The following is a 9,453-nucleotide window of genomic DNA, read 5'->3' as shown; positions in this document are numbered from 1 at the left end:
CTGCTAATCCCAGAAATACAATCCTCCAAGCACATGAGTTAATGGTTTTTTTTCTGAGGATTTCTGCAGTATTTTTGCAGAAGGAGACAGTAACACTGATGCTAGAACCAGTTTCGCACCAGGGAGGCAGTTCCCACTCGAGGGCTCTCTGCTGCCACCGGCTTTCGGCCACAGCACCTCGCCCCCGCGGTGACGTCTTCCCTCACCACCCTACAGCTGGCCCGCCACGGCCAACAGGTCACCAGGGGGCGTGGAGCCCGGGAAGGCGGGAAACCCAGCCGCCAGGGGGGCCCCCTGCCACCACCCGCGTATTCCACCCGCCAAGGAGCTCAGAAAGGCAGCACCGCGTGTGTCAAACCAGCCTTTATTTCTCTCGCAGTACAGCGGGGCTGAAGTTAAGACCACTCCGTGGCAGTGCCAACCCACTCGGTAGCCTGGGCCGTGGGAGCTGCTGACCAGTCCTCGGTGGCAGGCTGGGCGCTCCAGTCCTCTGCAATCGCAAAGACAAGAACCCTTAGTGCACCCCAGCTCTTCCCACCCACCACACAACACGTACCCCACCCCCCCCAGAGATCCCCTGCGCCGACCTGTGGGGAACTGCTGGATGGGCACAGACGGGACCTGCACCCCCTCGGACCAGTCTGCGACCTCGGGCTGGGGAGGAGCAGTGAATTCCGGAGCTGGGGCCGTCCACTCCGTCTGGAACTCCTCCTTCGTAACTGCTTTCTCAGCAGCGGCCTGCTCCTCCTTTTCGATCTGCAACGGGAAAGCGTAGCTTAAGTCTCCCAGAAACACCTCACCGCCCTCACTATCACGTTACCAGACAACAGGCACCAACTACAACAGGCGATACAATTCACCCGCCACCACCTTTAAGGGTCAAGCACAATTATTACGTTGGCAAAACCCATCCTCAACAGCAGGCACAGGACCACAGGGCACAAGCACAAGCAAGGCATCTCATGTGTCCTGCCACGGGCCTCCTACCTCCTCTGGATCCCTGTAGAAGTACAAGTCAGGCATGACTTCCCACGGGTGCTCACGGGAGATGGTGCCACGCATGCGCAGGACCTCCCGAGCCAGCATCCACCACATCAGACCCACCGAATGAGCTCCCTGGAACAGAACAAAGTATGTAAGACTTGCTGTTAGACTAAACCTTTGACAACACCTTTTTCCTTTGAAAGAGCAAAAGATGTGTTTGCACCCAACCCAAAGTTCTTGCTTTGCAAGAGAATTCATTACTTGCTTATGCCCAGACTTAGGAACTTGGACTCAGGAAAGGGCAACTTTTTGAGTTCCCAGTGACGTTTTCGGGTCTCTGCAGAAATCGCAGCACACTTTAGTCATGAGCATCCGAGCTTGCAGTACACAGCATGGCCTGAAGCAAGTCCCCTGCTATGGAGTTTCATACTGCTCACTACCCCACAAGAATCTTATCCAAAAGAGAGGGATTACGCTCATCACATACGCTAGAACGAAGAAATAGAAAACCTGACCAAAGGAGCAAATCTTACACACATGCTCAGATTTGGCTTACATTCGTTTTAATGAATGACATCTAAATGGAGATCAGTTTCCCATCTCTATATGCTTTACCTTTCAGGTGGTTTCTGTCAAGGTAATGTTTCAGAGCAGTTTCTTCATCAGTTCACTTTACCTTTCATTCATAAACTGTGGCAAGAATGACTATCAAACTCCACTCACTGGGCCACAAAGACCCTCATGGTGTCAGCGAAAAATCCTGCCAGGTTACTATAGCACACGTCCTACACTTGAGAGTTCCTTGGCCAGAAACTGGCCTCAGCTCCAAGCTCCAACTGTGTGCAGTTCATCTCCTCCTCCCCACCCGCCTGCTAGCTTGCAAGAGGCCTTAATTAACTCATCACCCTGGGAGACAGGCGAGATACAAGCCAACTGTTCCCTGCAGGAAGGATCCATCTTGCAACCTAGGGCATGCTCCAGAGGCAGCAGCTCCGAACGCTACGACAAAGCCGTTACCTTATTGTTGCAGGGAATAGCAATATCCACGTAGCGCAGTGGGGAGTCGGTGTTGCACAGAGCGATGGTGGGGATGTTGACGTAAGATGCCTCTGTCAGCGGCTGGTGGTCAGCCCGGGGGTCCGTAACAACCAGGAGCCGCGGCTCACGGAAAGCTGCTTGGATCTGATTTGTGAAGGTACCGGGGGTGAAACGCCCAGCGATAGGAGTAGCCCCAGTTGCAGCAGCAAACTTCAGAACAGCACGCTGCAAAACGGACAACAGCAAAGGTGAAGCAGGAAAACTGCATTTCAACCAAGTCACCCAGGCGTGCCGTCAGTAAACACGCACAAAATTTAACTGAACTATTTGTTTCAATTCCTGTGAAATCAGGGCTCACCGCCAGCTCTGTACTCAGAATGAGACAAAACAAAAAAGTTTCTGAAATAGCTACACCAACAGCAGGCGTCAAAAAGATCATATCTACCAGCAAAGCAGGAATTCAGGATACAGAAAAACACTTTTTTTTTTCCTGAAGTTATTTGCAAGCTCCACTCCAAAGTCTCATAATCAAATCATGAAAGAGGGAATAAAACTAACAGCATATGAAAAAAGCAAAGTCAATTTTCTTCCATTATTCCTACATCCTTTCATTATCCAGTAGCCTAACTTCAGGAACTGCAGGAAAAGCTGAGCAGTAACTAAACACAAACTGCAGCTGTGTCCATTAAAACTGCAGTTGGCAGTTCTCACCTGCAACAGCTTTCAACTTCTCAGGCATGTGGCAGGGCCTACTATCAAACTCCAATCACAGAGGGAGCTCCTCTCCTGGTGTTAGCGAAAACCCTGCCAGAGGTTTGCTGTAGCACACTTCCGACACTTGAGAGCTCATCGGCCAGAAACTGGCCTCAGCATCAAGCTTTAACAGTGTGCAGCTCAAGCCCACCGGAACCCAAGCTCTTCCTCGGCAAATCCACCCTGTATCATTCACAATCTCCCTGAACGTTTGTGGCACCACCTGCACTAGTTCAAAGCAACTAAGCTCACAGATAAACTTCAGTGGCTAACTACATTTTATCTAAAGGTTGTGTCCCCTTCTACAATAGAATTTTTTTGCTAGAAATCTAGTGACGAAATTAAAAACATACTATATCTTGCTCAAAAACAGAGCAAATATTTCCTTTGAGAACTTTTCTCTCAGGCGCTTATTGTCCCCAAAAAGCAGTGTCAACGACTCACAGAATCATATGGGGGGGAGGGGGGGGGGCACTAGAGGACTGACAGTCAAAATTAATATGCCAGAAATACAACAGAAAGTACCCAAAGGAGGATACAAAAGGAAAAAAAAAAAGAAGTTATCAAACCCCCTGAAACTACAGAAATCGGGAGTGGGTGCAACACAAGAAACACACTTCCAGAAAAAGTGTTCCTAGAGCCAAAATCTGTCTTGCTACTCCCTTTATCACCAAGCTGCCACTGGCAGGCAGTGATGCATGGCAAGAGTCCTGCTCCCAAGACCGCAGGCCTTATGACCAACAAATCTCCGTACCTGTCCAGTATTTCTAGAAGAAATGACGCTCACATCAGCTGGGTTCTCAATGGCAACAATGGCACGGGCTGCCAGGAGGAGCTTTTCCCAGGTCCTCTTCAGATTGATGATGTAAATACCTATTGGTGACAAAAGGCTTTAAAGCAACCAGCAAATACAAGATCCTAAAACAGGATAGCTCTCTTCTGTCACCAAACTTGTCACGTGGCTGTGGTTACTCCAGAATTCTAGCTAGTAGAAAGCTATTCCAAGGAAAAGCCTCCCACATGGTTTTAATGTAGCACAATTCCATCACGTATCAACATGAACCAGGGCCTGGTATGAGCTTCTCCTAAGTAACTAACTAGCAATAGGACAAGAGGAAACGGTCTCAAGTTGTGCCAGGGGAGGTTCAGATTGGATATCAGGAAAAATTTCTTTACTGAAAGAGTGGTCAAACATTGGAACAAGCTGCCCAGGGAAGGGGTGGAGTCACCATCCCTGGAGGTGTTCAAAAACGTGTAGATGTGGCATTTTGGGACACAGTTTAGTGGGCAAGGTGGTGTTGGGTTGATGGTTGGACTTGATCTTAGAGGTCTTTTCCAATCTTAATGATTCTGTGATTCAATCTTTTTATATAGTGCAGCTCAGACTGAAGAACAACGCAAACAAACAGCAAAAATCACTATTCAGACATTAAAACCATTTTGTTGACTACGGTCTAGAACTAGCGAAAGTGCCCAAATCCAGCTGTGATGGATCTACCAAGTTCTGAAATCCGTATTTATTCTACTTCTCCAAGTAACATGAATCAACCAGTGAGGATGTCTGCACCTTTTAGGCCACGGAGAAACTGCCAGGGAGCTCAAGCATTAGCACCTTCCTCCTTTACTCAGCTGTGCCCACAAAATCCCAACTGCCCATCCAGGGCCACCCACCCTACGCGTGTACCATCGCTTTTCCTTTTGTAGATGTACTGCTCCATCTGGAAGTCAAGGTTGGTGCCTCCCAGGTGGGTCCCGGCAGCGAGGAATTTGAGGACATCCTCCTCCTTCATCTGCAGGACATCGAGACCTCCGGACATTGTGGGTTTCCCTTTGGAAGCGACGACAGGGAACCTGCAGGCACAAGCACCCGGCTCAGCCACGCGTGGACTCCCACCTCCCCCCGCGCCACGAGGGCCCGGGCCAGCGCGCCCGCCAGCAGCCCCGGCCGCCATCTTGGCCGCGCCGGCCGCCTCACCCCCACACCCAGCAGGCCTTGGCCTTCCCCGCGGCTCGCCCCGGCCCGGCCGCCGGCCCCGCGGGGAAGGGCACGCACAGGCCGCCCCGGCGGCGCCGGACGCACGCAGCCCCGCCGCCCCCCGCGCCGGCGGCCCGGACTCACGCTGACAACGCCGTGTGGAGGCCCGGCAGGCGCGGAGCGGAAGGGAAGGCCGCCGCCGCCGGCCGCCTCTATATAGCCTCGCCGGCCAATGGGGAGCCGCGGGGAGGGCGGGGCTCCGCCCGTTGCCACGGCAGCAGCGCCTGGCGGCCGGGGCCGGCATAGCGGCAGCGCCGCCCGCCGTGGGCCGCGCCCGCCGTGGAGCGGCGTCTCCTCGGGATCCCACCCGGGGTTTAAGCCCGGGCCTTTGCGCTCCTCCTGAGCTCTCGGGGGCGGTTCTGACAGACGTTTGTGAGGTGGGAGCGTGCTCTTCAGAGCGTGCTGTGGCTTCTGCTCGGAGCAAACTCACGGCTTCCTCTGAGCCCTTGAAGAGAAATCGAAAGATTTATTTTAACACCTTAGAGCTCTGTTCTCCCGTTGAAAGTGACATATACCCTCTCTTTTTCAGGGGTTGGCGGTTACTTGATGAAGTATACCTGGCTGGCAGTGGGGGAGACCTCTCGGAGGCTTGGCCGCTCCTCCCCCCTCATGGGCACCGCCAGGCATGGTGTCGCACCACGTGGGACGGCTTGTGCAGCCAAGGCTGTCCCCATCTTTCAGAGAAATTACAGCAAAACTAGGTTAAATTGGCACTGAACCTACACTTTCCGTTCTGCGGTGGGCATTTGCCTTCACGAATCACAGAAAGTGCTCGGATTTAAGACGCTTCATCATCTTTCTCATCGTTTGTCCTATTCTGGGAGCAGACACGGGCCTGAGAGTGGAGTTTCTTAGAAAAAAGAAAAGTGGCAATATTTACTTGGCAATATTTACTTTATTATGCTTGGTATTTCTGGATGGTGCAGGCACTATTGCCAGTGCCCTCTGCAAGCAATAATTAATCTTCATGTCTTTCTAATAACAGTGCTCCTTTAGTTTTCTCTCATCTGTTTCAACCTAATACAACTACAGCAGTGTGGTTGGGCATTGAACCTCCTCACAGCCCCTTTGCAATGACTTTGCACTGAGGTGCTCTGGAGGAGATTATTTAAGAAGCAGGTTACTACATGATCTCATGTATGTTCTTTGCTCCTTGTAAAATGAGACCTTGTCCTGTTTTGGTGCACACCCGCTGTCAGCCACTTCCCATCATTCCCACAAAAGTTCAACCTGCAAGTCAGGAACTGGCGCTCACACTGCTCTTCTTTCCTGTATGCTTGTTGGAGGATCTTAATTAGCAAGATTACCCGATGAGTTTTAGAGTATTTTTAAAGAGAATAATTCACACACTTGCCACGTGGTGGTGACAAAGACAGGTAAAACGAAACTCGGCAACAGTTAAGTGAGCTCTCAGCAAGAACATGAACCATTACAGAGGTACCTAACGAATTCTAGACTTTTGTTGCACTTTGGTAAGTGCGCTGTGGATAGTGAGAGCTGACCTGTTGGGGCTACGTACAACGTGCGTCTCCTAACAGGAGCACAATGTGAATATTAGCTGGGGGTGGAAGAGGGGAGGTGGTGGTGTTACTGCCGTGTATGTAATGGATTTAGTCTGGGGAGCTCTTCTGCATAATCAAAAAACAACTGTATGAACTGTATATTTGAACATAATGACTGGAAGTTCAGTAACGAATGTTGCAGTAAATACGGTGTTATCAAAGGAGTGCCACTGGTAAGCATTCCAGGCTTCTCTGGAATCTCCAATACTTATTTCTTCTTGTTACAGTTCGGGCTCTTTCTAGTAGACCATGAGCTCTGCAGACTGTAATAAGTAACATGTTGTGCTTTGTTCATTAAACCTGTATGGGAGGGTATAGATGAAAGATTTATGTGCTCACAAGAAGGCTTGATAGCTCAACTGAAGGACATTCGGCAAAGTAAACAAGACCCGTGGCTGAAGGGGTTGAATAATCACATTCTTGCATAAGTTCACCCACAGGGCAACGAGGAAGACCCTCAGCCTTCATCCTTACGACCACCAGGAGGTAGAAAAAGACCCCCTAGCAACAGAAGGAGTATGCGCAGAGTATCGCCCCGATTGCGACATCACCCTGATTGTGACGTCGCGAATACAGAAAATGAGACTGTATATAATGTGCTTACACGAGGCGGGAAGTTGCGAGCCGTTGGCGGAGTGCAGACTCCCCGGCCGCCCAGCGCTGCCTTTGCTCTTGTTCGCTTGCTAATATAATAAAATTCGCATTGGATTTTGACACTTTAAATTGTCTGTGTCTCTACCGATCACACAGACCATGAGAGACATCATGACAGCAATCAGTGAAATGCAGACTTAGCGTGGAAGAGCCCCTTCACGAGCCATTCTCATCGTGGACTAGTCTGCAGTTGTGGGGAACAGCACACGTGGGGAACAAAGTTATCCAGTAACTCAGGTGGACAGGGCTGCAGCCAGAGCCACTCCTCTCTGGGCCGTTTTTGACTCTTCAGTCAGTACCAGCAAGGCAGTGACATCCTGGAGCAAGCCCTGGGCACAAGGAGCAGTCTTTCCCTGTAGCAAGCAAAATGGCATGTGGGAGCAAACCCACAGACAGCGGCTCTCGGCCACTGGTCCTCCCGCTGCGCCAAGGAGACTTGGGGCTGGCAGGTGCAGAGAGAAGCATCACAGTTACTACCAGCCTTTGGGTGGTGCACTGAGAACCTTGAGTGGGTTCCTGGGGTGGTGACAAAGCCCCAGAAAGAGCATCTCTCCCTGACAGCCAGCTCAGACTGATGGGGAGAGCAGCAGCCCTTGCCAGGAATAGCCTCAGAGTAGGGGACTGCGACAGGACCCCCACAGCGGTGGGAGAGAGACACTGGGCTGCAGCAGAGGTGTTCTCTGCTGCCAGGACGGGCCCTGCGATGAATGGATTGAACGGTGGTGCATCTTGGGAAGAGGCTCAGGCAGAAAGAGGTTCCAGCAGTATCTTCCCCACCAAACATGCCAGTGGGTGTGATCCAAGAGATGGTGTGGCACCCCTGGAGCTGGACCCTCCAGAAGACAAAGAGGAACCCATGGAGATCAATCCACCTCCAGCGAAGCTGCACAACATTCTGCTCCTTTGTGAATTCCATCTTGGCTTGTATTTCAAAGGTTTGTTATTATTTCTTTCATGTTTTGTGAAAACACACTTCAGCAAATCTATTCCCTTCTTATTTCTAGTTCTACGAAGCTAGAATTGCCTAACATCTGTTACAAAAGTTGTGGAGGTCTCATTTTAACCTCCTATAGGGTTTTTGTCATTTTTACTAAAATTCCTTAATGCATTATGATAAAAACTCTCGAAGCATTTTATAGCAATAAAATTGGAAATTAAGGAACAGTGCAATGCAGAAAAATCAGCTTGATTCTTTGAAACCAGAAGGGATAAGCATATTCAAGGGCTCCACACTGAGTTTGTAAAAGTACACATATATACGTACGTGAGATGAGGAATACTTTCTGCTCAGTTCTGGTGTCAATGACTATGTATGGCACATAATACCTTAAAAATAAAACTTAAAAAAGCAAGCGGAGTGTTTGCCTGTTTTTTTTAGGTGAAATGGAGATCTGTAACTCAATGTTTTATGACAAAGCCAGTGCCTTTAAACTGGTCTTTTTCTGTCTTTCCCACTCTCCACTACCCAAGAGGGCTAGGGAGCTTGTCTGCTATCTCTTCTCACAGCTGGGGCAGCTATCAGCAGCACGAGCAAGAAACACCCTCTACACTGGAGGTGGTTCTCCAGAGCAGCAGGAGAGCTCTGGGGAGCCCTGCATTTAAGAGCAGGCACTATCAGCAGCCTAACTTGGGATCAGGTACCCGCACAAACAGTTCAGGTCCAGCTGGCACAAGGCTGCACGCCAGGACTGTCTGGTAAGTCTGTTACACACAGATAACTCTCCGTGAAAACTGCTCCATATAAGGAAGTATCATCTAGGCAACATCTGAAAAGAGAAGAGTTTGGGGATCTTCACGTCTAGAAGATGCATGTCTCAGTATCAACATCAACGTTTTGCTTAGCACAGCCTGCCTGCTACCGAATCCCAGGGCCATACTGCGACAGCACGAGGAGATCCCGGCCACCCAGCGTCACCTTGCGCTATGCCTTGCGGCAGAAGATTACGTCCCAGGCACAAGTTCTGGTCCCCTGCTGAGATCAGATTGCCTGAGCAGCAAAGACCTGGTTGGCAGGAGATTAAAAACAGTCTCTCCCTAGAGTGCTTAAAACCCCACTGCACTAAAGGCTGGTATTTCTGCAGCTGGTATGGAAATTCAATTTCCATCAGCCTTTACACACAGCAGGCAGGCAGAGGAAGCTGTGAAAAAGACAAGATTCCCCATTGCTATGTGGTTTTTTCCATTTAGGTACAGCTGATTTAGGTTGTACTAGCACAGCCTGTGTATTTTATACCGCACAGAAAAAGAGAATACACATTGCTTTGTATGGGCTCCGAACTCACCCAATAGTCCTGTTCTGTTGGGAACTTCTTTTACTTTCTTAGGCCTCTATTCCATCCCATCCCTTGCGGGTTTGATTGGTTTGGGTTGTTGTTTGTTTTTTTTGTTTTTTTTTTTTTCAAGAAACACTGAAGAGATGACATGGTT

General features: G+C 50.0%; 1 protein-coding gene and 2 non-coding genes across 3 annotated transcripts; all 3 read right to left on the bottom strand.

The window, feature by feature from the left end:
• Positions 1 to 348: 348 nt before the first annotated feature.
• RPSA (ribosomal protein SA) lies at positions 349 to 4,947 on the bottom strand. Its single transcript, XM_086467613.1, has 7 exons — positions 4,895 to 4,947; positions 4,460 to 4,626; positions 3,530 to 3,648; positions 2,002 to 2,247; positions 988 to 1,116; positions 588 to 756; positions 349 to 490 (listed from the first exon to the last, which is right to left on the bottom strand). Exons 2-7 carry the CDS (start codon positions 4,590 to 4,592, stop codon positions 396 to 398), a joined length of 891 nt encoding a protein of 296 aa, XP_086323739.1. The 5' UTR covers positions 4,593 to 4,626; positions 4,895 to 4,947; the 3' UTR covers positions 349 to 395.
• On the bottom strand, positions 1,673 to 1,831 carry LOC147415093 (small nucleolar RNA SNORA62/SNORA6 family). Its single transcript, XR_015183676.1, has one exon. It is a non-coding gene; the product is annotated as a small nucleolar RNA SNORA62/SNORA6 family (small nucleolar RNA).
• LOC147415092 (small nucleolar RNA SNORA62/SNORA6 family) lies at positions 2,758 to 2,916 on the bottom strand. The gene has a single exon (XR_015183674.1). It is a non-coding gene; the product is annotated as a small nucleolar RNA SNORA62/SNORA6 family (small nucleolar RNA).
• Positions 4,948 to 9,453: the final 4,506 nt, after the last annotated feature.

The sequence above is a fragment of the Leptosomus discolor genome, chromosome 7 (assembly GCF_034619465.1).
Source record: "Leptosomus discolor isolate bLepDis1 chromosome 7, bLepDis1.hap2, whole genome shotgun sequence".
NCBI classification, from domain to species: Eukaryota; Metazoa; Chordata; class Aves; order Leptosomiformes; family Leptosomidae; genus Leptosomus; species Leptosomus discolor.
Note: the sequence above shows the minus strand (reverse complement) of the source record. Positions and strands in the feature narration are given on the sequence as shown.

Bases quoted from the DNA above. Each gene is read 5' to 3' on its own strand.
- RPSA (XM_086467613.1), bottom strand. From the start codon at position 4,592: ATGTCCGGAGGTCTCGATGTCCTGCAGATGAAGGAGGAGGATGTCCTC. The intron at 2,248-3,529 runs GTACGGAGATTT...TCCGTTTTGCAG, and splicing joins CTTCTAGAAATACTGGACAG to CGTGCTGTTCTGAAGTTTGC. The intron at 1,117-2,001 runs GTAACGGCTTTG...GTTCTGTTCCAG, and splicing joins CTATTCCCTGCAACAATAAG to GGAGCTCATTCGGTGGGTCT.